The sequence below is a fragment of the Aspergillus bombycis genome (assembly GCF_001792695.1).
Source record: "Aspergillus bombycis strain NRRL26010 chromosome Unknown contig00036, whole genome shotgun sequence".
In the NCBI taxonomy this organism is placed as follows: domain Eukaryota; kingdom Fungi; phylum Ascomycota; class Eurotiomycetes; order Eurotiales; family Aspergillaceae; genus Aspergillus; species Aspergillus bombycis.
In genome coordinates, this window is record NW_019170038.1 from 189,012 (window position 1) to 215,398 (window position 26,387).

The following is a 26,387-nucleotide window of genomic DNA, read 5'->3' on the forward strand; positions in this document are numbered from 1 at the left end:
CACGTTCATCTTGTAGCTGTTCTGATCAACTCGTCCATCCTGGTCTTGGTGGGCATGTGGGCCGAGAGATCTTGGTAATTCCCGTCAATATTCTAGACTAAGATTTTCCCTTCTTTCTTTTATTTTATCACCTATCTCTCTTCCTTTTCTTTTGCTCCGTTGGTACAGAGTGGACTTGTCTATCATGATGATGGAGATGCGGATGTAAAGGCCGCTGTTATCACTGGTAGGTATCTGCTTTCAGCGATCCGTTCCGGCCCGAGCCAAACTCCGTCGGCAGTGGGCAGCTCTCAACTGAAATCTTCGGCCGGCTGATATTTGTGGACTTCCTTAACTACGCAGCCTCTCGCCCCAACAAGCTGCACCCTCCTTCGGCCTGCGCTCTTTCTAGCTTCCATTCCCCATTTGTATTATAGTTATATTATTTTCTATTCTATCTTTTAATTCATTTCTGTCAATTAGCGTCTGTTGAGCATGAAGGCTCGAGCGGTCCCGGCCTCTGGTCTCGTCCTTCCATCACGAGTCACGCCTTCGACATCAATATGCTGGCATTGCCTCCGCAATGATCTTATTTCGGTCCAAAGAAATTCGCAGACGCGAGCATATCATCCTACCCGCCGGAAATCCGCTTCTCCGTTTGGCGCCGCCGTCACCGCCGCCCAGACTCTCTTCAAAGGACTTCCAAAAGCTCCTCCGGGGATTTCGGTAGATCCCCTGAGGATTGTGGGTAAGGAGCTCAAATTTTTGACGAAGAACATTCGTCAATTGCTGGGATCAGGCCACCCTACGCTGGATAAGGTGGCCAAATATTACACCAAGAGCGAGGGCAAGCACATGCGTCCGCTTTTGGTGTTGCTTATGTCCCAAGCAACTGCGCTGACTCCTCGGCACGGTCGATGGAGCTCTGCACCGCCCTATACTGTGAACGATCCTATCAGCTCCCCATCCGTCCTTGCGGATACCAACCCTGACTTAAACCCGCTTGTATCCTCTTCCGCGGAAGCCAAATACGACTTCTCTGGCGACGAAAATATCCTGCCCACTCAACGACGACTCGCCGAAATCACAGAACTCATTCATACCGCATCTTTATTGCACGACGATGTCATCGATAATGCTGTTACTCGCCGGTCCTCCAGCTCTGCTAATCTGCAATTCGGAAACAAGATGGCTGTGCTAGCGGGTGACTTCCTGTTGGGGCGTGCATCCGTTGCTCTGGCACGTCTGAGGGATCCTGAAGTCACCGAGCTGCTGGCCACCGTCATTGCCAATTTAGTGGAGGGAGAGTTCATGCAACTGAAGAATACCGCCTCCGACGAAAAGAACCCCGTCTTTACGGATGAAACCATCTCTTACTACCTGCAGAAAACATATCTTAAGACAGCAAGCTTGATAAGTAAATCGTGCCGTGCGGCTGCGCTACTCGGTGATAGCACCCCCCAGGTCGTCGAGGCTGCGTATGCCTATGGACGTAACCTGGGACTTGCGTTTCAGCTAGTGGATGACATGCTGGACTACACCGTTAGTGATGCTGAGTTGGGCAAGCCATCAGGAGCGGACTTGGAGCTGGGTCTGGCGACTGCCCCGCTTCTGTTTGCTTGGAAGCAGAACCCTGAGCTGGGACCGCTGGTTGGCCGAAAGTTCAGTCAGGAAGGCGATGTTCAACGGGTATGTGATCTGGAATCTAATGTGAAGTATTGGAAGTATGTGACTGACGATGATTGACCTATAGGCCCGTGAGCTTGTTTATCAAAGTAACGGTGTCGAAAAGACTCGTGATTTAGCTCAGGAGTATGCTGATAAGGCTAAAGCTGCTATTAGCAGCTTCCCCGACAGCGAAGCCAAGGATGGCCTCCTTCAAATGTGTGAGAAGACGATGAATCGGAGGAAGTAGGCGCCTAACGTCGCGGTGGGTTGGATGTCTAGGTATCGTTGCGCCAACCGTAGCCACATGCGGGGCTGGACTTTCTATATCGACGTTCTAGTTGATGTCCATTGTATCACTACAGTTGTTTTTGTACCATTGCCTATTTGTGTCTCTTTTCTTCATGCTTGACGCGTCTGTTGGATTCAATGACAGTACGCAAGTGTCATAGATGCTTGGGAGAGGGCCCACTGTTTTTTAAGATTAGTGAACTGTAAATATATCTAGAATATCAAGTGAATTAGGTTGCGGAAATTGAAGGCTCTCCATACATTTTTCCGCCGAAGGTCATATAACTCAACTTAGTGTAGTACTAGTAGTAAGATGTGATTAAAACGTACCCCATAGGTCATCTGACCGAGCGCTGATACCACGTTTGATGCATCAGGGTTGCAGGAAGTTTCAAAAATATTACTTGGTCGGACTCTCGGCGTTAATGCCACTTTCTGGAACCACTGCCACACTCTGAAGTACAAACAATACAAATCGTATACTGCCAGTACCACAGTCATGTGCTAGTCGGAAGGAACAAAGATGCAAACAACAACGTCTTGGATATACTACTAGTAGTACTATAGTACGGCAAGAACGGTTGCATGCAAGTGGAGCGAGACAAACGACCTCGGCGGGGGCAACTTTGTTCCAGGGATCCACCCGCACTCCGTCATAGGATCGGCCACCTTGTAACTGTAATGTGGTGAGGTAAGGGGATGGTATTGGTTGATTTCCATACGAGTGAGGTACTGTCCGCTTTACCTCTACTCTCACTCTCTCTCTTCTTACCTTTTCCTCTTATCGTGTCCTTTCCCATACAGCATCTCCCTTTCGTCTCTCTCTCTTTACCATATACCGATTTACCAGTGCTACTGGTCAAAGCTTGGTCTGGTTCGGTGCCTCCACAGCTTCTCTGTTTCCGTCATATCCTCATGATGGACCTTTCGATGTTGCTATTTTGATTGACCGGCTCCTAATGGGTTCCTTCGGCAGCTTCCTCTTTGTATACATCCTCGGCGGACTGACTTTCATTCCACTGGTCCTGTCGTTAGTTCTTCTGCATGCTTATTTTACCCTCCCATCGCCTCCGCCAGTCGAGCATAGATGCGAACTGGCCAAGGATCCTCTGCGGCGTCCTGGGGACGACCAATACAGCCTGAAATCCGGCACGGATGAGCTAGCAGAAAAATTTCATCGTACGCACGAGTCGGATGTTGCGGCAGGCTATTTTGCCGTATGTCGCGAATATGTGCCCGGTGGAGTCAACGGAAAACCACCCGAGAGAACCACGCCGGCGGGCGAGGTGATCGCCGCGGAGAGCCCAAGCGTCTACCAGACGATGTATAGAAGTTTGTTTGATCGGAAGCAAACGCCAACGATTGAACCAGCCAAGAATAATGGGAAAAGCGGCAAGAGGGCGCGCAATGTATTTTACATTGTCCTGCGGTAATTATTCCTTTCCTCGCGTCTAGGTCCTTTGCGGATGCTGATCATCATTGTACGGGGCATAGACATGGTCATTTGATGCTTTACGATGATGCCAACCAGGTTGAGGTGCGCTATGTTATCTCCCTTGCGCACCATGACGTAAATATCTGTGGTGGTGAAGGGGAAATACAGGAAGGCGAGCTGTGGCTAAAGAGAAATGCTATCTGTCTTTCGCGACGACTGGAGTCTCTCGCAGATTTAGGGGGACCGACACCCCCATTCTTTCTTTTCTCAGAAAATCTGTCCGAAAAGGAAGACTTCTATTTTGCTATGCTCCAGAACCAATCCAGGATGTGGAACTCACCCGACGCCCCTCCCAAGCATCAACCTTTCGATGTTAAGCATATCGTCACCCTTGTTCAACGATTGCATTCATCCGAAGAACAGCTGCAGACGCGGTGGATTAATGCGGTCCTTGGGAGGTTGTTTCTTGCCATGTATAGAACGCCGGAGATGGAGGAGTTTGTCCGAAAAAAGATCACGAAGAAAATTTCTCGGGTTAACAAGCCGAACTTCATCAGTAAAATTGGCCTACAGAGGATTGACATGGGCGAAGGGGCACCGTTTATCATCAATCCAAGGCTCAAAGATCTAACGGTTGACGGGAACTGTTGTGTAGAGACAGACGTTCAGTATACTGGCAACTTTCGAGTGGAGATTTCGGCTACAGTGCGCATTGACCTTGGACCTCGTTTCAAGGCCAGGGAAGTAGACATTGTTCTTGCCGTGGTGTTGAAAAAACTCCATGGCCATCTGTTGATACGGTTCAAGCCTCCTCCGAGCAATCGAGCCTGGATCTCCTTCGAAACGATGCCAAGCATGGACATGGATATTCAACCCATTGTCAGTTCAAAACAAATCACATACGGTATTATTCTACGCACTATTGAAAGTCGGATAAGAGAGGTTGTGGCAGAAAGCGTTGTTCAGCCATTTTGGGATGATATTCCCTTCTTAGACACCGCCACCCAGCGTTTCCGTGGAGGAATCTGGCAACGAGACATCCCGACGCCGGATACGAAGGTCGATATACCAGACGAAAGTGGCGCTCAACCCCAGACAACAGGAACGGAGAAAGGAGATTTCGTTGATGTGCTAAAACCGAAAGACGAACGTACAATGAGCGCGCCTGTGCTTTCTGAGTCTATACCTATCACAATGAAATCCCGCAAGGGCTCCAAAGGAGAGCTCGAAAGGAATAACTCAAGCGCCTCATATACCGCTAGCGAGAAATTCGGCAGCTCACCACCGCGGGCCATTCGATCCCAGACGTTCTCCAACGCTGCTGATCCCGTGCTTACAGCAGATAATGCAAAGATCGACAAAGTCGTGTATGACGGCAAAGACGCGGAAAAGAGCAGTGCTGCTAGTGCCATGATTGAAATATCGAACCGCTCTCCACCAGGGTCACCGAACAGATCACCCAGTGGCTCGCCACCTACCGACAGTCATATGCCCCAAGACGATACGTCTCAAAGCCGAGATCCATCCATAGTGGATTCTATTGAGAGTGTGGGGGAATTTAGCACCGGCTCTTCTGTTCATCCTTCTGCTGTTCATAAAACGAGTAGTTCGTCTCTTCGAAGTATGGCTGCCAGTTCCACCGCTTCACTGAATGTCAACAAACCCAGACGAAGCACACTCGAGACTCTGGCACGTTCAGTGACTTCTTCCACTGCCGCGGAAAAGTCTCAGGTTTCTCTCTCGTTGGGCACAGCAACTTCTGTTGCGAAGAGATGGGGTTGGAATATGTTCGGAAAAGGTGAGCATAACGTTACCCACGAGTCATCCCGGCCTGCAGGTACACCAGAGGAGCCGATAGGCCGGGGACATCCTCTTCCGCCTCCAGGAACCCCATTGCCACGCCCCGAGTCGTTTGCTTTTAAGAGGAACACTGTTTCTGTAACCAAACGGAAACCTGTCCCGCATAATGCATCTCCTGAGCTGCAGCCCAAAGGAGATGATAAGAGGCGTGTCTCAAAGCCACCTTTGCCTAGAAGAAAGCCTATCTTCAACTCAGGGGACTCGGAGAGCCATCCGGATGAGCTACTGGTTGTCGAAGCCCCTTACGACTCAGGCCCTAATAGTCCGGTTGTTGATGCCGCCCCGGACAAAGCTCTGCCCGGGCTTAGTACACAGCGGGACTCACCCACGTCCAATGTGCTTATGAAAAGGCCTAGTGATCTTTGGGAGAAAGCAAATGGACACGACCGATCCTCCCTGGCCGAGGGCGCCGAGGCTGACAAACACGGAATGGCAATTTTGTCAGCAACCGATGGCATTATCCCGTGAAGGGCGATGTGATTATGACTGGACGCTGTCCGGTATCGATGCGGCCGGTTTCAGCTTATGATGATCGATTTCCTTGCTCAACTTGCCAGTGTGGTTCCTATGCTCTTTTTTCTTTCGCTTCCTCTTACTCGCGTTGCGACATGGCCGTTTATCCTATGTATACCCTCTGGCCAGTTATATGATCTGATCGGCATTATCAGATGGTGTTCAAGGAGCGATGTTCAACTTTCGATTCTATCATAGTCCGGTGTTAACTTAGACTGTTGGTCCCGGGTATGGACATACGGGTGAATACATGGCTCTCTTACAGCTCTGTTTTTCCTCTCCTTTCCTTATCAAAAAAAAGAAAAGGGGGGGGGCTGCCTAGAGCAATATTTTAGGCATCAAAGTAGATCCTGTAGTGGCAAAGGGCGAGAATCGTAGTATACTGCAAGTACATATATATATATATATATATATGTGCCCAATCAGAGGGGGAGGGAACTCAGGAGGTGACGAAGCCGCGCCAAGACACGCGATGAACTGCAGGCGTCAGCTTTCCCGCCAAACGTCATTTATGCTCCTCGACAGATGCTTTTAAACCCTGCTCTACACTCCGTGTTATTGTCACCCACCTCCTTTTCCCTTGTAACTCCATTGACCTTTCAATCGCCCTTCATTGTCGGTCAACGCAAGTTTCCCGCCCCTTCAGAGCACAATCGAATTGCGCCGTTCGGACTCGGGCCCACCGGCTCCCGCCGCACATAGTTGTCTGCTCCCCTGATCCCCCGGTAATCGACAGGTCTGCAGCTCGTCACAATGAGTCGGTAGGTGTTTTGGGACGCTTAGCAACGGGACTTGCAGCAATAAGATAACTAACTGATCTGAATCACTAGCACGGAGGCAGATTTGGCGATTAACATTCGCAAAGCTACCAGCATCGGTAAGTCGTGCCCAGAGTATCTCTCCCACTCTGGTACCTGGTTCCTGTGACTGACCTTAGCGCTATAACAGAGGAAACCGCCCCGAAACGTATGGATTGCTCTCCCTTATCGTCCTGCCTCTATTCAGTTTTATTCGCGCCCTCATGTTGTCATCTTACCTCCACTGATCCGTTCCACCAGGGAAACATGTCCGGAGCTGCATTGTGTACACATGGGACCACAAATCTTCTGCCGCCTTCTGGGCTGGCATGAAAGTGTATGTTTCTCGGACACTACTCTGTACTTTATAATACAGCTGACCGCTCTCGGTGCATCCAGTCAACCGGTCCTTGCAGACGAGGTACAGACGTTCAAAGCCCTGATAACGATACATAAGGTTCTGCAAGAGGGACATCCTATCGTGGTTCGGGAGGCGCAGCAGCACGCCAATTGGATAGACAGTTTGATGCGCGGTGTAGGAGGCGATGGCATCCGCGGTACGCAAAGCTCGCAGGTTGTACGACGCACTCGAATCGGTTGATGTTGACAAGTGGCATAGGCTATGGTCCTCTTATCCGGGAATATGTTTTCTTCCTGGAGTCCAAGTTGGCGTTTCATCGGAATCATCCCGAATTTAACGGTATTTGACGAAACGAATTTCGAATCACCCAGTCCATGACTAAGTGTTTGGCAGGTCTGTTTGAATATGAGGAGTACATCAGTCTGAAGACGATCAATGATCCAAATGAAGGGTGAGTACGCCCAATAACTCTTAATCCTACTCTCGCTGACTGTAATCTAGTTACGAAACTATCTCGGACCTCATGACTTTGCAAGACCAGATAGATGCGTTCCAGAAATTGATTTTTTCGCATTTCCAATCAGGCACAAATAACGAGTGTCGGATTTCTGCACTAGTGCCATTGGTGCAGGAGAGCTACGGCATTTATAAATTTATTACCAGCATGCTGAGAGCCATGCATACGAGTAGGCGTTACCTTCCCTTTTTCTGTCTAGGTTAGCTGACCTTGTCATAGCCACGGGTGACGCCGAGGCCCTGGAACCCCTCCGTGGTCGTTATGACGCTCAGCACTACCGACTTGTGCGGTTCTACTACGAGTGCTCGAACTTGCGCTATCTGACCAGCCTTATCACTATTCCCAAGCTGCCTCAAAACCCACCCAACCTGCTTGCCGACGATGATGAACGTCCAGCTTTACCCAGACGACCGACGAAAGAAGTCGAACAGGAGCCCACTCCGCCGCCAAAGGCCGCACCCGCTGATCCCGAACCCATTAACGACTTTTGGACTACAGAGGCCAAGCGCCAGCAAGAGGAATTTGAAGCGGAACAGCGGCGCCTGCAGCAGCAATGGGAGGATCAGCAGCGGCAGCAGATTCTCGCGCAACAGCAAGCCCAACACGATTTTGAGGAACAGCAACGTCTGCAGGCGGAGCAGCAACGGCTTGCACAGGAGCAACTTCTACGCGACCAGTACCAAACACAGACTCAGGGTCGGCTGGCCGAGCTCGAGCAAGAGAACTTGAACGCGCGGGCCCAGTATGAGCGGGATCAGCTTATGTTGCAGCAATACGATCGTCGTGTGAAAGACCTGGAAGAGCAGATGAACCAACTGACCTCGAACTTGAATATGCAAAGCGCCTCGAAAGATGAGCAAATTCGATCTCTCCAGGAGCAAGTCAACACATGGCGATCCAAGTATGAGGCGCTGGCTAAGCTTTACTCCCAGCTCCGACAGGAGCACCTAGACCTCTTGCAGACAACCAAGAGCCTCAAGTTAAAGGCAGCGTCGGCACAGGAGGCGATCGAACGGCGCGAGAAGCTTGAAAGAGAGCTCAAAACGAAGAACTTGGAGCTAGCGGATATGATCCGGGAGCGGGACCGTGCGTTACACGACCGGGATCGTTTGACTGGAAATAATAAGGAAGAGCTGGAGAAGGTTAAGAGAGAGCTGCGCCTTGCAATCGAGCGGGCAGAGAATGCCGAACGCCAGAAAGGTACCGAGATCTCTACCTTGTTGTCCAAGTACAACCGGGAGATGGCCGATTTGGAAGAAGCCCTCAGAGTAAGTCTTCTCGCAGGACAAGAAACAGAATGCCATGCATTGACCAGGAATAGAACAAGAACCGTGCTCTCGAAGATGTCTCTTCTCGAAATGCAGACCGCCAGGGTGACCATGATGCGATGCTCCGCGAGAAGGATGAGGAGATCGAGGTCTACAAGTCCGGAATGGAACAAGCTCTTCTGGAACTGGAGGAACTGAAAATGGTATGTGCTTGAATCGGTAAATAACGGAGACAGGAGGATGTGAGCTAACTGCTACCAGAACCAAGGCGATGTCGACAATGCGCTGGATTCGCAGATTGACACCGTTTTGCACAGCACCGTTGCCAAGATCAACGACATCATCGACTCTGTGCTCCAAGCTGGTGTGCAGCGGGTGGATGACGCCCTGTATGAGCTCGATTCCAGTATGCAAGCCGGTAACCAGAATGCGTCCCCACCATACGTGCTGTCTCAGATCGAGAAGGCCTCTGCATCCGCCACCGAGTTCTCCACAGCGTTCAACAACTTTATCGCCGACGGCCCGAATAGTACCCACGCTGAGATTATTCGGACGGTTTCTATCTTCTCCGGCTCGGTTGCCGATGTCCTTAGTAACACAAAGGGATTGACACGGTTCGCCAATGACGACAAGAGCGCAGACCAATTGATCAATGCTGCCCGCAAGTCCGCACAGGCCACGGTGCGGTTCTTCCGTGGACTCCAGTCTTTCCGGCTCGAGGGTTTGGAGGCTGATCACAAGACCGATGTGGTTATTAACAACAATCTAGAGGTACAAAGGGACCTGCAGTCACTATCGAAACTTGTCGAAACTTTTGCGCCTAAGAGTACTAAGATCAGTACTAATGGCGACCTGGGCGACCTCGTAGATCAGGAACTGACCAAGGCGGCCAACGCTATCGACGCCGCGGCCGCTCGATTGGCCAAACTCAAGAAAAAGCCCCGTGATGGCTTCTCGACGTACGAGTTGCGTATCAACGATGTGATTGTGGAGGCAGCAATTGCCGTTACTAATGCAATTGCGGAGCTGATTAAGGCCGCCACCGAGTCCCAGCAGGAGATTGTTCGTGAAGGCCGGGGTAGCTCATCGAGGACGGCGTTCTACAAGAAGAATAATCGCTGGACAGAGGGACTAATCTCCGCCGCTAAGGCTGTTGCTACCTCCACCAACACTCTTATTGAGACGGCCGACGGGGTCATTTCTGGTCGTAACTCTCCGGAACAACTGATCGTGGCCAGTAACGACGTGGCCGCTAGTACGGCACAGTTGGTGGCGGCCAGTCGCGTCAAAGCGTCGTTCATGAGCAAGACCCAAGATCGCTTAGAGGCAGCTAGTAAAGCAGTGGGTGCGGCATGTCGGGCTCTGGTCCGTCAGGTACAGGAAATCATTGCCGAGCGGAACCAGGATGGTTCGGAGAAGGTCGACTACGCTAAGCTTAGCTCGCACGAATTCAAGGTGCGCGAAATGGAGCAACAGGTACGTCTTGCTTTCCCCCTTCTCTCTAGCCCTCCACCGGGGGACTCTTTCTCTACCTTCCTCCACGGATCAGTGTGGATGCTGACAGGGGTTGGTTACAGGTTGAGATTCTCCAACTGGAAAATAGCCTTGCTCAGGCGCGGCAACGTCTGGGGGAGATGCGCAAGATCTCGTACCAGGAGGACTAAATTACAGGGTATCCGAGGGGTTTGCCCCGCGTTGGACGAAGATGTCAAGCGGATATAGTGGCTAGTGAGGCTACACAGATTCAAGGGTGCGGATGTATGTTGTGCGTGGGTGTCGCAGACGAAGCTTATCCTTTGTTGGGAGGCACGGGGTTGCACCGTTCCGCCCCCCTTTGTCTTAATTCTTTTATATTTTTTACCCATCTCCTTCGTTGTAGGCCATTTTTCTCGCGTCGGTCTTGGATAGTATATACCAGTAGAAGCAATCCACTTGAGTTTCCTTTCCCCACCCTACACCTTCCCTTGTACGGCGTAGGGTAAAGCGTACCAGACGCAAACTGGCGAAAGAGGGTCCAATAGTATCAACCACACAGATGCCGCTTCGTCTTCGCCATGGACCCCAACAAGAAAGAATGAAAATGCTGCCGCGGGATGACACCCAAGGAGCTCCAGTTCATGGCTGACTGATATGGTTTCATTCGAGGACCACACGACGTTCATCAGCTAGTGTCATCTTGGCAAATTGAGCCGGGTTCAAAACAACCGATTCGATATCTTTGTTTCCGTTGTCTCCATGGAACAAAATCCAAGAGGAAGAAGCAAACGACAAATGACGCCCCCCCGACGGCTCGGCTGCGGGTTCCGCCCACGGCTTAGTGGAAAACCTTAAGTTGGTTCTTTTTTTAACTTTTGATTTCTTTGTGTTGCACCGTCTGCCCGTGCCTTCCGATTCGATCCCCGACCGTGTCTACAGTCTAGACCGAATGGGGGCTTTTCTTCATTGTATGCTACTAAAATTCTATTCCCTGCTTCGGGGCTTTCTCTTCCTTCCCCCCCCCCCCCCCTTTTTTTTCTGGAGTGTACATATATGTGGTTTAGTGATCTAGTGATCTAAATACATGCAATTGGCCCGATCCGAAGCGAGCACCAAGTCAGCCGGTCAACAGCGTCTGTTGGTTGAAACCCTAATCAACCCCCGAATGAGCAAATTCCGGTATTCGTTTCCCCGGACGTTCGCTAGGAACTTAGTGAACAACGTAATGTAAAGAAACAGAAGCCGGATGCAAAATAAGAAACGAAGAATTCACAAAGCAGTGGTAAAATACAATCTGTGAAGGAGTAAATTACAACAAAAACGTTCAATGCAGGGAAAAACGGAGTAGTCAAGGAAAGCCGTGTCTGGTATCAAATCAAGATCATGCAAGGATATCAATCATGTCATACGTGGACTGGATATGTACGAACCGGGAAAGAGAAAGAAAATGAACAAAGACCCATGAGGGGGGCAGTAAAAAGGCGTCGCCCATGAATGAAGGAACCGGAGGATGCGTCGAATGCTTGTCGCATTGCGGCTTTCTTCGCCGCTACAACAAAGACCGCATCCACCTTCGATAGCATCGGTTCCTTGGACAGCTTTGGCTGATTGTAAGCGCCATTGACGTGGAGAGTAGAAGCAAACGCTGAATATTTACGCTGGGGGTTCAGACCGCTTTGTCGTATTCGGGATGAGCTTAGGGACGTCTTCCTCAGAATGATAACGCATAGCATAGCAAGAGGAACGGTGAGTTTCCGGAATGCTTAATCAGATAATGTGGAAGTATCTGGAGCGTTGATTTCTTTTGCAGTCATATTGTTAGCATACCTCTCAAATGTATATTTGAGGAACTCCTACATTTCAGTCTCTCCAATAACGAGATGCAAGCTTTCATTGCATTATAAGAGACGCGATTCTTCTCCAACCAGTTCCCTAATAAATGGTTAGAGGCTCAACAGCAACAATATCCGGGTACTTACAAAAATTGTATGCATCCTCCACGTTACAATCTGTAGCTTGTATCAGAGCTCGTTTTTCTGCGTCATTCAGGCGAAGCCGCGTTTCCATCGTTTCATAGCAGAGCTTCTGAATATGAACACGGTAGCCGTTTCCACGGGGATCTGGTCTCCAGAAGTTGACATTTTCAACGACAGTCTTACTAGAAAGGTCAGTCATTACCGAATATACAAGATAACTTGGAACTTACGTCATATAATATTCTTGTAGACCAGCTCGGAAAATGTAATGATAACCATAGTCCTCGGTGCACTGTATGAGGTCTTCATTTGCTTTTTTCTCCATAGAAAGAAGGTCCTTGTGAAGTTGGTATCGCTTTTCGCCAGGAAGGGAATTCTCTACCGCAAGATCCAGGATGCTAACGAGCTCGATAGGATGACCTTCGAAGTCTGCTATCGTCGGGGCAATGCGAAATTCAGTCATGACTGCCTGCAAATATTTGCCATGCCGATGGGTAAGGGTATTTTTATGTTTAGATGCCCCAATAACTCGGTAATAAGGACTAATAAATACTTCTCCTTTCATCAGTCTAGAAACTTGAGCCATGAGTCGACAAGTATTCTTGTGGGAGAGGAATGAGAGACCAATATACATGGCCTTCTCCCTCTGCTCTGAAGAGAGACATGCATCATGAGCTAACGCTTCAAGGAGTCTAAGTAGGACTTTGCAAAGAGTGCCCATAGTTGAATGAGATATGATTCGTGGTCCTGAATGCTTCGATGATGTAGGTATTTTGTGATTTGGTGGGTAGCTTGTAAACAAGGATAAACTTTGAGAGACAGATAAATGAATGCGATGATGGGCTCCAAGAGTGTAACTGAAGAAATATGAATGAAGTGTTGTGTTTCCCTGGGTGACTATGAAATTAGGCGAGCCCATGTAAGCTGAGACAAACACAAAGTGACTTCAGCATTCACCACCCACGACTTAATAGACAAAGAAACATGCCAGCCTCCCACCCTTAGGTGGAACACAACCTAATTCGCCATGTCCTACCGGTCCTCTTGCTTTCTTTTCATTAGAATTATCCCACCCTGTTCACTGTCCTAAGATACCCCCTCTTACACCAGCTACTGCTTACTCTAGATGCTATGCACAATAGTTTCCGCGAGGAGATGAGTTTAGATCCTAGCGTCTTCATCACATCTTGAATAACTTATCCTTCATTTCAAAAATCAAGAATGACAACTGTACCTATAGCCATGAAGACGACTGCGGAGTCGACGGACAAGCTTACAGAGCTGCTCTGGCAGGATGCTTTGCGTCACCTCGAGTCTACAAATAATGAGGTGCTTTTGCCGATTAATGTCACGGACATGATCGGTCAAAGCAATGTCGACAAGATTAGGACTCGTCTCGGGTAAGAAGGGTTCTCGGATTTTCTAGGAATACAAGCTTACACTTGGTTATAGTGCTCTTATCAGTGCTCCTGTGGTAGCTTTTGTCGATGAGACAATCAATGCTCTCCGTGTAATGCGCACGCCTGCTTTTTCGGGCTCTGTTGTATCCGTCGCGTCTCATGACAGAATTTCGAATTTAGAGAGGGAAATAACCGAAGCATCTGGTAGAACACATGGCAAATCCACACTACCAGCGAAGTCCATCAAAGTCCCTCGGCCGCCAAATGCATTCATCCTTTATCGTCAGCATCATCATCCCAGAATCAAGGAAGCATATCCCGATTTCACCAATAACGAGATATGTAAGTTTTTCTTTCCATCTCTACTCAGCTTGGAACAAGCTAATGGCATCAGCAATTATCCTTGGAAAACAATGGAAGGCCGAGTCCGAAGAGGTCAAAATGCAATTCCGCAATATGGCGGAAGACCTTAAGAAAAAGCATGCAGAAGACCACCCCGATTACCATTATACTCCCCGCAGGCCATCCGAAAAGAAGCGCCGAGCTTCGTCCCGCCAGTACCCGAAGCCGACCAAGCGACAGAAGTCACCGGCCTTGACAAATGATACCTCTGATAGTTCCACGCCGTCGATGTACTCCGGCATGCAGCTGGATAACATGCCTATAGGTGCATCTTTGGATAATTTGGGGGATGTCGACATCGTGCTCAGCCCTGATAAACTGCCTGGAGATTATGGGCTGCAATTCGACTCGGGTGCCTTCGATACTTTTCTCCAGCAAGTACAGAGCGACTGTGGCAAGTCAGCCGCTACTTTGTTCCCACAGTTCAACTTCACGGAAAGACCTGTGGGAGAGTCTTTCGAATTTTCGGATTTGATTGCTGACTGTTACTAAAGAACCATATGATGACACATGATCTGAACTTTCTTCCTTCTATTACTCCCTTTACCCTTGACTCTCCTTTTCTATCTCACTTGATTTTCTCTGTTTGCGCTTATGCTGATTTCTCATGATTCTCAACATACATTTCCATTTTCTGTACACATATTGCATATTCTATACCTAACCTTGTGTTCATGCCGTTTCCTCATCAACCTGGTGTATTTTACAACGGTTTTGTCCCACGATATCCTTTTCGGATGGATGGAGTTGATTATTTAAAGCATAACAAGCCTTCAGCATGATGTTGCTATCGCAGTTTAAATATTCAGATATTCGAGAATAGATGAATCAAAGATACCGACCAAACCTCATACTTCATACACAGATACTACTGGGCCAAATAAAGCAAAAGAGATCTAGCCACTTCCCCACATTGCACCCCAACCAATGATGTTCTGCTCCGCTTTGACAGATGATGTTCATGCCAAGTCTTTCACTATTGTCTATACTATAAAACAAGTACATTGCACCGGAAATGGTATCTCCAATGTAGTCGTATCATATGAGAGAGTAGCGAACCGAATTGGTATCATACAAAAACTCCAAGCATCAAATTAAGTCACATGAAGTGAGAAATTTCATGTCAGGGATTCCAGTCACTAGCCCAGATAAAAGTTGCACATCGCCACTGCGTTCCCTTTTCTTTATTTCCACTGGGCCCCAAGGGTCGTGGGCAGATCCAAAAGGACCGACCACAGTTAATACCGGGCTTTTTTGTTGACAAACTAATACATGGTTCTTGGTGCCCTTCACACATTGGCACTGGTTTCTTTGCAAAGAGTTTCGACCAATCTTCCTTGCTGACAATGGGGTCAATGACTGTTTCGCTATCCTGGTCCGCAAATGGAGCCGCGCGTCCGGATAAGTCAATATTGCTCGTTGGAGCGGCTGGGACGCTGCATATGCTTTGTAGATCCTTCTGTTCCTCTGGCCGCGATATGTTCGAAGACACAGGAAGGGGGTCGGGCGAACGTCTCATAGCCTGCACAGGCATATCCGGGGTTCCTGTTTCACTTGTTTGACTACTAACAGTACCTTTAGGCTTAAAAAACCCCTTCAGAGTTCTCTGTGCAGAAACAGAGGTTGCTCTGGTCTGAGAAGGAAGGGATTTCGAACGCTTGACTGAAGGTGGGGGCGCGCTTTTCTCGGACCGTTTACGAACGATGCCTTTAGACGCTAGGTTTCTGTCAGCAATAGAGAGCGATGGGTTGCTAGCTCCAAGAGAGTTCTCTATTGCATCACTTCCATGTACTTGGTTCCGGGCTGACGCGGATGTGGTCATTGCTGAAGTGGTGGGTGATTTCTGCGAGGAATTATCTGGCTTTCGCAAGAACATATCTTTGATACTTCTTCGTTTGTCGAACTCCGGTATTAAGCGCCCGGATGTAGGCAAAAGATGTTTTGTTGTGTACTCCTGTCGCCGTTCACCATTGTCGAACATCTCGGATGGGTTCATGATATCAAGCATGTTAACTTGTTGCCCATCTAAACATACGGAGTTTTTGAATATCGCGTATACTGGACAGTGATCCGATCCCTGTGCCCTGGTCAGCCCTGGCATCCCCCACCAGTTTACAACGGCAACTTACCATGAGTCCCTCTTGTATATTTGAATCACAAAACCAATCTTGCATATTCAAGCTGCACAAGACATAGTCTATCCTCGAGCCATAGTTACCAGGCCGAGCGTTGATCTTCTGCTCCCAACAAGTATACATGCCCCTGCGATTCGGGTGGAAGGACCTGCAAATATCAAAGAGAGCAGGTTGCTCCCTTCCTTCATCTCGCTCGCCGATCACCTTTCCACTATATAACAGTTGGTTGAACAAGCGCCGGGCTGGTGCGGATATAAACTCATCTTCTGTTATGGTGCTTTTACGAATGGCCTCGGACGCGTGTGCTGCATCGATTTCACCTCTTGAAATATTGAGGTCACCAGTAACAAAAACTCTTTTTCCCATGGCGACGAGATTCCGAATTCGGGCATCCATTAGGTCAAGAAAGCCCTGACGGAAACTGTCGCGACTTTCATCCCGATTAGCAGGGCAATATAACCCAAATAGGACAAATGCTGGAAATTCAAGGATGACACAACGGCCCTCCGAGTCGAGTGTAGCTGCATCCAACTCAACTGTTAATAATTGCTCTGGGGTTGGGTAACCACCAATCTGCTGGTCATGAGGAAGATCCCGGAATGAGACGGACGAATTTGGCGGGCAAAGTACACCGGTAAGGCCCTCTTCAGCGCGGATTGGGGCACATGTCGCATTGCGGGTGTATATAACTACGCCAGAATAGCCTGCGGAGTGTAAGAATTCAGTTAGTGGCTATGGCCTGGGAGAGACAAACCCTTCTTAAACTTAGGTAGACTGAAGTAGCAGTCCCATCCAGGCACCAGGACCATGTCATCTCGGAGATCTTTTCGCTGAATTTTGGTTTCCTGAAAGACAACAATATCGGCCTCTAGGATCTCAAACATGGCCTTTTGTATTTCAGCCTACGCATCTAAACTCTTGCATGTTGGGAATGTATACCTCGAAAGTCCGCTTGCCTCTCCATGGCTCATAGGCAAACGGATTTCTACAGAAGACTCAGTACAAAAACAGGTAGTAAGTATACGGGAAAGATTGTACGATACCGGATTCCATTTACTGTTCATGATTATCAGTTTCTTGAAACATTATGTTCTTTCATAGCTAGCTTAAGCTTACCATTCCACGTAGTAATGCGAAACCCCATTCTGACTGTTGTCGTCTAGAATCAACATATCCACGGCAGACTCAATGTGCACTCCAAAAGGGAGCTATATGCGTAACCACCATCGATATGGGTAAAATTAAAGCACGGAGACAAGGCAAGGAATGTGTCGTACTAACGTACATACATGTACGCCATCCAGTGGGATGGTCGAGTAGCACGTGACCAAGCCTAAGGTGACATCACGCGGTGCTGACTAACAACGACAGCGAATCACGGGGCCGCTAAACCTCGTCAACCGGAAGGCCCGACGTCCGTATAATCCCACCGTCTGTTCAACCGCAGAAGACGTCCACCTTCGACCTGTCAGGCCGCAACCACCATGTTCCCTCAACGCAATATCCTTCGTCTTGCTCAGCGTTCTGCGCAGCAGCAGCGTTCCGCTCCGGTTCGCTCTGCCATTCAGCGCCGGTTCAACAGCACCGACTCCAAGCTTCCCTGGATGGTCGACAACGAATTCAACCGTGAGAGAGCGGCTGTCAAGCACCATGCTGCCTCCACTAGTGGTGCGTACATTCAATTGGCTCGCTGTCAAGCTTGACTTGATGCCTGTGGGGAGAATTTGCATAATACTAACACAATGCGTCTTTAGATCTCTGGCGCAAGCTCTCCATCTAGTGCGTATTGCCTGATCATTTAAGCCCCTCTTGGGTCACATATCAACGTATACTTACCATACTAGCGCCGTTATTCCTTGCCTCATCCTTGGCTCCCTCAATGCTTACAACCTCTGGGAAGAGCACTGGGAGCACTGGGAGCACATGCCTCCCCTTGAGGAGCGTGTGGAATACCCATACCAGAATATCCGTGTGAAGAACTTCCCCTGGGGAGATGGTGACAAGGTAAACTCCTTCCGTTCCATATAACTTTATCTGCTAACTCAATTGCCCCCATATAGACCATCTTGTAAGTCTCAGATGCCTCTCATCCACTTTTTATCATGGCGAACTACCTCGAGTATCAAATTCTTGATAGACTTTGTCGTCGCAGGTAGAATCATGTCTCTACGAACATGTGCTAACAAGTAAATAGCTGGAACGACAGCGTCAACTACCACAACAAGGATAAGGCTACCTAAGCCTGTGACGGACGGTGTTACAGCCTTCAATTGGCGGTTCTTGGAACTTGCGACGATGAAGGAAGTGTATATTTACTGCAAGGAGCAAAATATTGAACTGGGAGTGGTGGGAGCTGTTGACAAATAAAGAGTGTTGCCATAGTGCAGGTTTTGAATTAGTCGTTCTTGTCAGAAATCGAAGACATGTATCATTTGGGTTTTCAGGTCGTCTCGACGGTAACCCCGAGCCGTCCAAACTAGCACCTTCGTCACCTATTCATGCCAGTGAGCCGCTGCAAATCCAGGTACTTCGCTGCATAATCATTCGCAAGAACCAAATCACCAGTCAAGTGCATAACTGTAGCCTTTTTCGCCATCATCTCACACTGCCCTTTGATATCCCCAATCTTTTCATATTGGTCGAAAGCGCAATCTAGGTATTCCAACGCTCGGTTCATATACTCCACGTTTTGTGCCGATCCCTGACTCCGGGCCTTCCCCGAAAAGCCCATGTTTGCATCCACTAGAAGAGAGTATGCCCGGGCTGCCAGAACACAGTCGCTGGATTCAAGTATCTGAGGCATTATACTCTCCATCATTGCCACGACCGCCTTAAATTCCCTCAGGCTGAGAAGGACTCCTGACAGAACGCAAATAGCTTCCCAAAGGCCAGGGAGCAGTCTTGACCGGTAGGCAATGTTGGCAGCTCTCATTGCCAAAGAGAATCCACGTTGGGGCTGAGAGGTCTTCTCTAGTATACAAGCCTTAAGACATAATAGCTTGACTTGACAGTGGACGTCGAAGTTGTCTCGGTGGATGGTCTGAGCTGTGCGTTCGACAATCTCCAATGCGCGGGTGTAGTTGCCCTGTCGGATTAAGTACTCAACGTGGAGAAAAACCAGAAGGGCTGCTATATCACTATCCGGGAGTTTTATTGCTTGGAGCTGCGAGAGGAGATATTCTGTGGCCGTTTTATCATTGCTGGTGAATGTTAGGGATGCGAAGTACAAGTATCAAGTCAAGTAACATACCGATATACTTCTCGTTTAAGCTGCAACACTCCAGAAAAGAATGTCCAGTATTGATTTGCTTTCAGGGAGCGTAGTTTGTCAGGCCCTATGTGATTCATACGAGCCGAGGCCTCTTTGAAACGACCTTGTTGTGCGAGCTTTGGGGGGTCAGCAACGATAGTCACAAATGCAGGTGATATCTACCTACCAATTGTGAGCCACGGAAGTTACTCTTCAGATAGTCTTCAGACGGTGCTTTACTTGCGTAACACTCCTGGAAAGTTTCACTGCTCAACCATGCCAAGTGTGTGATACCTGCTGACCATTAGCAAGAAGTACTCTTTCATTTCAGAAGCAGTAGTACCGATCCTAGCATAAAGTGCAGTTTGTAATAGTAACTGCGGTCCGGTTGAATTTATAAGGTTCTTGGCTACGTTGAGGTGCGATGCCCGGATTATGTTCTCGAGGGAAGAGGCAAGGCTCTCACCCTAAGGCTTGTCAGGGGAGCTAACGGAGAGAGGAAAGGAAAAAAAAACATACATTTTGCAGTTCGAGCTTAGCTTCACTCAGTAACGTTGTACTCAAGAGACTCCACATTTCTGTCTCCTTTGCTTTCGCCTTGAGAAATGCTAGGCCTTCTTTCTCATTCCCAAGCATGCCCGTATTTTGAACGTCCTTCATCTGCTCTGGGAAAGCTTTTCCAAAATGGTATAGCCAGCTCATGCAGAAGTTCAGGCAGTTCATATCGTGGGATTCCCTGGCAATCGAGACTGCCTCTTGCATCGCGGATACAGCTTCTGCATAACAGCCAAAGTCCGCTTGGAGGATGGCAAGATTTAGCAACGCGTACTGATATGAGCTCCGGTCTCTACTGTGCATTGTATAGTCGAAGTAACGGTGGAGGTTGTCAAAGGATGATGGATAATCTCCAGCCCTCCAAGCGTCCAAGAATCTAGACAATTAGTATTCATGACCGTTAAGCATGATGTAGTTCTCACCTTAAGTAGTGTATTAAATTGGGCAGTGTCACTCCAGATGTAATGATGCGTTCCAGGCATGCTTTCATTCCATCTGGCACTCTTCCTCCCATTCCTGGAATCGTTAGAAACGACCATCATTGGCAAAAGGGTTCGCATACTTTGCAACTCGCCTATTTGGAATTCCAGCAAGCGCTCTACGTCTTTCGTACTGACATGGTTATCCTCCTTCAAGTCGTGCTCAATATTACCATACGCCACCTGAGCAAGTTGACTACCGGTGTCCAAGCCAAGTTCAAGTAAGTTCATATCAACCATGGCCTGTTCACCAAACGGATTCCGTCTGGCCCAAGCGTGGTACGTGGGGAGGCGATACTTGACAAAGCCCTTCCAAAGCTTGACCGAGTCATGGAACTGCAGTCTTGTAAACTCAAGCTGGGCTCGCCTCACAAATGCACCCAGCGGTGAGCACCGAGAAAGGCGCATACATCCCAGCTCCGGGGCCAGGCCGTTGTCCCTATCGCGAATCTGATCCTCCCGAGATTTGACCAACAGATCTAATACATTGGAGAAAAATACTTCCAGTGCATCGCATGAATCAATAGACCAAACTTTTTTGAGGAATAAATCCCAGATTGAGCGTCCAGGGATTGAAGATGAATGCGTAGACAAAGCTCCCTCGAGGTCAGTTATGGATGCTGAGTATTGTGCCTCCCAGTTTTTGGTGGAGGCGCTTGGGTCACTATCCAGTGGACTTAAAGACGCGACCAAGAATGAAAGAACATGAACAGCAGAGGAATTGGGGACGACCCCTTCCGTGTAGATGGAGATCAGACATAACAATGCAACCTTGGATGGCGTGAGAAAGCGACTCATTGTGCTTATTAATGGTCTATTCCCTGTCCTAATGGCTGATAGTGTCAACTTTGATGGCAGGGTCAAACGCCGAATGTGTACTGGAACGCGTCAGGACAACACCCTCGGGCAGCCTTGAGGTGCGATGATGTGCCTGAAGACCGTGATAGATTAATCTAGTGACCCCACGGACTCGTTTGTCCCAAACCGGACGCAGTGCAGGCTACGCGGTATGAACAACGGCAGAGAAGTAAAACGTGGGGAGCATAGTAGCTTCCTGATAATATGTTTGAGGGTACTTGATTATCATTGTTTTACTTTCTTACCACATACGACCATAGGGTGTGGAGAACAGGGCTTCCCGTCCGCTCAGCCGTACTTAAGCCACACGCCGGGAGGTTAGTAGTTGGGTGGGTGACCACCAGCGAATCCCTCCTGTTGTATGTTTTTTTTGTCTTCCTTATCATTCATTTTAGGTCTTAAAATCTGTCATGATGATGGACGTACTCTTTAATCGTATAATTAATGACCTTCAATGGTTGGCACTGAGGCTGGGTGCTGGAACACGATTTCCAAACCACTTATCTTTTCTTGTTGACATCGAGTTCCTATACGTCTTACGTCTCTCACACTGTATAAATCACCCAATCTGGGAGCTCTATTAAAAGAAAAGGTTCACAGAGGATTACAATTATCATCACTTTACGCTCAGTGAGATAATCGGGATCATCCATATTTTTCTCTCTGTAGCGAGCAGGGCTATCGTATCTTCTTAAATGTACGGTACGTTCCTCAAGCCATCTACATCGTACTGCCACTTGCCTTTCACGCAACTATAAGTCATACGAAGAATGGGCGAATTAAACTCTGCATGGGTCAAGAAGAGCTTTTAATTGTTTCTCCGAAAAAATATAATGAATATTTTCCTAACCAGAGATATCAGTGTACTAGCATCTTACAGTCTACCAGAGGTGAATTGACTCCTGGCGAAGGCTGGCAACAACATCAGCGTAATGGGCTGTTTGCTAAACTGCTCCTCTTCGAGATATTTCTTGTGAATACCGTTACTTTCAAGTGAAAGACGCCAAAAAAAGAGCTATAAAAGCCCATTATGGACTAGCTGGTCTTGCTCCATGCCCTGTTTGTTGTATCAGCCTTGATTATCATTCGTGGCGTCTTTGTTCATTACATCTTTTAAGGGTACCGCGTGATATCTCACCAGCTACAAGACATATATATATATATGTGCTTGGCGCATTTTGGTAAACATAATTGTTATTATCTTCCTTTTTTTGGCATCGTTCGTATGGTGTATGTATCGGACCATAGAATATTCAATTACTTAACCCAATAAGCTTTCGATTGCTACGCTCGGTATTTACGGAACCCGCTATGCTCATTATGCAATCGAACTTCCACTTCTGCTATCCGAGAAATATCCTGATTGACAAGGAAGGTAGCTTTGGCTTCTCAGGACAATGTGTGAAGGTCCAATTGTCCTACCCTCTTCTCTCATTGGTGGCTAGTCGACTCTCACTGCACAGGAATCAAATGTATTTGGTAGGCCCTACGTGGACTCGCTGGCGCATCAAGCCAAAGGCTCGAAGTCCAATGTCTTTTATATTTGATAAAGAATTTAAATCGCGAGAGACCTCAATATGTACGAGTAAATCATTCCTGGTGGCAGATATATATGCATGTGAGTTCTTCCGAGATGGTTGTATTTCTGTTCTCCTGTGTGCCGAAAGTCATCAACAAACCTCTATACCCACCAGACCAATCAGCCTAGCAAAATAACACACCTCTTCACCTTATTCTACTCCTTTTAAGCTTTGATATCAGGAGATGGAAGCCTTCAGTTCAGGTATCTTTCGCGTCAATATTTGGTGCATAGTCTACAAACCCGGTATTTGGACCTCAGGCAGCCATCTGCCAAATACTGTAGAAGAATTATTGGAGCTCATTCGAGCCTTGATGAAGCAACTTCAAAAAAGCGGTCGAAAGCATACCATAAAATGAGAACCTTGCCAATGCTACTGTGCCCTAAAATTTCACCATAGAGAAGTGCGGGTTGCTCTGAGCTGTATCTTTGCTAAGTGTATCTAAGACGTATCTACCGAGGGACAAGTAATATACTAGATGCTCATAATCGGGGATTATTATAGACAACACTGTTAAAGTGACGTCACCTTTTCTTTACCCCACTTTTACGCTGTTTTTAAATGTATCTATTCCACTCTTCCAGATGCTTTTGATATCCATTCAACGCCCTTACAGCAGCCTCTCGTGATGCCGATCACCCACGTTGTTTTCTTTCAGTTTAAAGCGGGTATTAGCCCCGAAATTATCAAAGATGTACGTTCAGAACACCCTGTTAGTTCTAACAGAGTTAAGAGGCCATGGTTGTATGCATATCAGGGTAGTGATGTAGATGCTAACCACGTCTTCAATTAGGTTTGCAGTCGAATGTTGGCCCTAAAGGATAACTGCCTTCACCCTTCGTCTCAGAAACCCTACATCAGGACGTCATCTGGTGGCATAGATAATTCTCCTGAGGGTATCCAGGTATGTTACCCTTGTGTATTCTATAAATAGCCTACATGGATACATAGTTCTGAATCACTCACTAATCTCCTCGCCGAGGATAGCATGGCATCACACATGCTTTTGTAGTTGAGTTCACGAATTCCGTAGACCGAGACTACTATGTCAAGGAGGATCCTATTCATCAAGAATTCGTTAAGAGCCTTGGTGGGGTTATTGAGAAGGCGCAGGCCATTGACTTCATTCCGGGGGTATTTTGAAAGAAGTGACTGAAGCAGAGGATTGCTTGGATTGCCTCACTCGATCTCTGGACATTTGAAATAGACTACCACCGTCTTTACGTTTCTGCCACGTTGTTTTCTTTGCCGATAGAGAACTGAAGATACTAATGAAAGCGTTTCGGGTTAAAATAAAATTAAGCAGCCTATATAGGACTATACTCGCCAAAAACATGCGTCGAGAGGCTTCTGCTCGAGTCATCCAATTCTGGCAAGTGCGGTCCGTGGCCCCGAGCATAGCATATGTGGGAAGCCAAAAAGGAGGGAAAGCAAACAAATAAGCAAACAGGATTTGATGGAACCACTACCCTCGGCGTAGTAGTATAGGTACTACTAGTAGTAGTGGTAGGTCATTCATAGACATAACGAAGTCGAATTTATCGACTTTAACCTATGGTAAGGCATTGCTGCCCTCGTGCGGTCCGTGCGTTCGTCCTGGCGCTTAATACTGCTCACCTGGCTCGATCCTTCGCCAGAGTATTACGGAGATAGTTTTTTACTCCAGACATTGAAGGACCATTGATGACTCGAAGCGCAATATTCCAGAAATAGCCTATATTTGAGTCTCTGTAACTTAGTATTGGGTATTCCTAGAAGCAAAGAATTTTTGCAAGCATCTAGTTGATATTGGCTAATCGAAGTTTATAATTCGATCTAGCGAGGAAAGGGTCCAGGACTAGTTCATTCGACTTGTTGCTAGAGGGTGTATGTTAATATTGGCTTGCTCATTAGTAGTAGACTAGTAGTTCATGCTGCATCGGGGGTCAGGGTTCATGCATTTACTGGGGTCTAAAACTCGAATAGATTCATTCTACTCAGTAGATTGACTGTCCCCACTTTCACATCTCGGCTCTATGGTTACTAGAGTATAATATCAAAGCATACTCCTTACAGTGGATCTAGATAGTAAATATATTCATTCTTTCCTATTAGAATTACAAGTAATTGTAATTCGTTTACCATTAGGTATAGTTTATTATACCTACAAGTGCAATTCCAGTCCGGAGTAGTACGAGTATGATTGACGCGTTATCTATTACTGTAGGGAGATACAAACAGTGTGTATTGTAATACTATTTTCTGAAGAAACCATGGGCGCTCATGCAAGACCGGGGAAGTGAAGAAATTGCGATCAAGAATGTTTGAATGTCCGATATATCAATTTACCACAAAAAGAATATAAGTATTCTACAGTTTAGTACAGAATCGTATTTATGAGTTCTAGCAATATACTCACTACCAACTTGGAATCCGAGCGTTCAGATTTACCTAAATTAGAGTTTAGGTAACTAACTAGTTATGCTGTCATATTATGTAATCACTCCCAGCCCTCCAACTCTGATACATATAGTTACTACTTTCTTATCATCATACTGGTTTGCATAGACTTGCTCAACTCCTTTGGCTCTTTAGAGAGGCCTATGTATAATAAATGCTCGAATTAAAACTAATTAACATATCATTATAGAATTGTTTAGAGTGGTATATCACATTGTAATAAAGCAATGATAAATACGGAGTTACTCAAAGCTCCAGGTGTGCGAACGTTAGTGGTGCTTCAGCCTTGTCTTACAAGCCTAGTCTTACCTTTTATCTAGTCTCATTCCTCCGCCTTTCTATTCAAAAGGCAGAAAGTCGATCGAGTAGTGCCAGCTGATTGGTACTGCCCAAAAAACTGCGATTTCACGGAATTTACGCCTGTCCCCCCAAAGAAAAGAGAAGAAAAAAAAAGAGAGAGAGAGAGAGAGAGAGAGAAAGGTACCGCAAGTGATTCATCATGGATGCTCGGGGAGCAGCTATTTTAGATGCCTTACAGGCCCCACACGTGTATGGTGCCAACATGGCATTTCGATCATGGATAAGGTTTAGTTATTAGGTAGTTACATACTACCAACAGTCGGGTAACCGATCCCAGTGTACCGTCGGATTGGTCTTTCGAAGTCTTTCATAAGCGAATAAGAGGCTTTTTCTACGAAGAGTCAAAGCGTTCTCAGCGTCAAAATCTGTTTCATAGCAGAATGACGATCTACTGGCACTCATTCCTACTTGTGTTCGAAATCATGTATGGTTCTAAAAAGTTTGAAAATTTGAATCTATGCTCCTCTGGCTTGGATATACCTGAGGGAGGCGCTTACTTCTTGGTAAATGGTAGAAACACATATAAGTACTCATTAGAAGCCGTATCTTTTAAGATAGAGTCATAATCATCCTGTTCCTATTTCACATCCTTTATCTTGTTGTATATCTGCCAAAACAATATGAGGCTGCAACACCTTCTTATCATCTCCTTGTCAACATTGACTATTGCTTCTGATTTTGTTAAAACCTGCCGAGATTTAGCCTTTGCTGCTCCCTCGATACTATCCGCAAGCTGTGCAGGGCCTTCGGGCTGGACTGTGAGCCAGCTAAACCTGAATCTCTGCTTTGGT

General features: G+C 47.4%; 9 protein-coding genes across 9 annotated transcripts; 6 read left to right on the forward strand and 3 right to left on the reverse strand.

The window, feature by feature from the left end:
• Window positions 1-474: 474 nt before the first annotated feature.
• ABOM_005229 (trans-hexaprenyltranstransferase) lies at window positions 475-1,894 on the forward strand (the record flags this gene model as incomplete). The annotated part of the gene is made up of 2 exons (XM_022532358.1): window positions 475-1,668; window positions 1,733-1,894. 2 exons carry the CDS (start codon window positions 475-477, stop codon window positions 1,892-1,894), a joined length of 1,356 nt encoding a protein of 451 aa, XP_022389692.1.
• Window positions 1,895-2,894: 1,000 nt separating this feature from the next.
• ABOM_005230 (uncharacterized protein) lies at window positions 2,895-5,698 on the forward strand (the record flags this gene model as incomplete). The annotated part of the gene is made up of 2 exons (XM_022532359.1): window positions 2,895-3,364; window positions 3,430-5,698. 2 exons carry the CDS (start codon window positions 2,895-2,897, stop codon window positions 5,696-5,698), a joined length of 2,739 nt encoding a protein of 912 aa, XP_022389707.1.
• A 798-nt stretch (window positions 5,699-6,496) lies between these two features.
• Window positions 6,497-10,350, forward strand: ABOM_005231 (putative cytoskeleton assembly control protein Sla2; the record flags this gene model as incomplete). The annotated part of the gene is made up of 12 exons (XM_022532360.1): window positions 6,497-6,504; window positions 6,574-6,620; window positions 6,692-6,709; window positions 6,802-6,877; window positions 6,940-7,097; window positions 7,160-7,240; window positions 7,295-7,352; window positions 7,403-7,587; window positions 7,638-8,686; window positions 8,740-8,889; window positions 8,948-10,162; window positions 10,264-10,350. The coding sequence occupies 12 exons, from the start codon at window positions 6,497-6,499 to the stop codon at window positions 10,348-10,350; spliced, it is 3,132 nt and encodes a 1,043-aa protein (XP_022389706.1).
• A 1,744-nt stretch (window positions 10,351-12,094) lies between these two features.
• MAT1-2-4 (putative mating locus protein) lies at window positions 12,095-12,859 on the reverse strand (the record flags this gene model as incomplete). The annotated part of the gene is made up of 2 exons (XM_022532361.1): window positions 12,095-12,320; window positions 12,369-12,859. The coding sequence occupies 2 exons, from the start codon at window positions 12,857-12,859 to the stop codon at window positions 12,095-12,097; spliced, it is 717 nt and encodes a 238-aa protein (XP_022389705.1).
• A 500-nt stretch (window positions 12,860-13,359) lies between these two features.
• ABOM_005233 (HMG-box domain-containing protein) lies at window positions 13,360-14,432 on the forward strand (the record flags this gene model as incomplete). Its single annotated transcript, XM_022532362.1, has 3 exons — window positions 13,360-13,538; window positions 13,591-13,880; window positions 13,933-14,432. The coding sequence occupies 3 exons, from the start codon at window positions 13,360-13,362 to the stop codon at window positions 14,430-14,432; spliced, it is 969 nt and encodes a 322-aa protein (XP_022389704.1).
• Window positions 14,433-15,063: 631 nt separating this feature from the next.
• ABOM_005234 (DNA-(apurinic or apyrimidinic site) lyase APN2) lies at window positions 15,064-17,219 on the reverse strand (the record flags this gene model as incomplete). Its single annotated transcript, XM_022532363.1, has 6 exons — window positions 15,064-16,017; window positions 16,070-16,779; window positions 16,830-16,962; window positions 17,015-17,060; window positions 17,119-17,131; window positions 17,192-17,219. The coding sequence occupies 6 exons, from the start codon at window positions 17,217-17,219 to the stop codon at window positions 15,064-15,066; spliced, it is 1,884 nt and encodes a 627-aa protein (XP_022389684.1).
• A 340-nt stretch (window positions 17,220-17,559) lies between these two features.
• On the forward strand, window positions 17,560-18,315 carry ABOM_005235 (cytochrome c oxidase subunit VIa; the record flags this gene model as incomplete). Its single annotated transcript, XM_022532364.1, has 5 exons — window positions 17,560-17,743; window positions 17,830-17,854; window positions 17,920-18,079; window positions 18,136-18,143; window positions 18,270-18,315. The coding sequence occupies 5 exons, from the start codon at window positions 17,560-17,562 to the stop codon at window positions 18,313-18,315; spliced, it is 423 nt and encodes a 140-aa protein (XP_022389683.1).
• Window positions 18,316-18,563: 248 nt separating this feature from the next.
• On the reverse strand, window positions 18,564-21,157 carry ABOM_005236 (putative anaphase-promoting complex subunit Apc5; the record flags this gene model as incomplete). Its single annotated transcript, XM_022532365.1, has 7 exons — window positions 18,564-19,275; window positions 19,326-19,462; window positions 19,513-19,619; window positions 19,669-19,792; window positions 19,845-20,256; window positions 20,303-20,396; window positions 20,443-21,157. 7 exons carry the CDS (start codon window positions 21,155-21,157, stop codon window positions 18,564-18,566), a joined length of 2,301 nt encoding a protein of 766 aa, XP_022389708.1.
• A 2,268-nt stretch (window positions 21,158-23,425) lies between these two features.
• On the forward strand, window positions 23,426-23,940 carry ABOM_005237 (Dabb family protein; the record flags this gene model as incomplete). The annotated part of the gene is made up of 3 exons (XM_022532366.1): window positions 23,426-23,491; window positions 23,591-23,701; window positions 23,785-23,940. The coding sequence occupies 3 exons, from the start codon at window positions 23,426-23,428 to the stop codon at window positions 23,938-23,940; spliced, it is 333 nt and encodes a 110-aa protein (XP_022389682.1).
• Window positions 23,941-26,387: the final 2,447 nt, after the last annotated feature.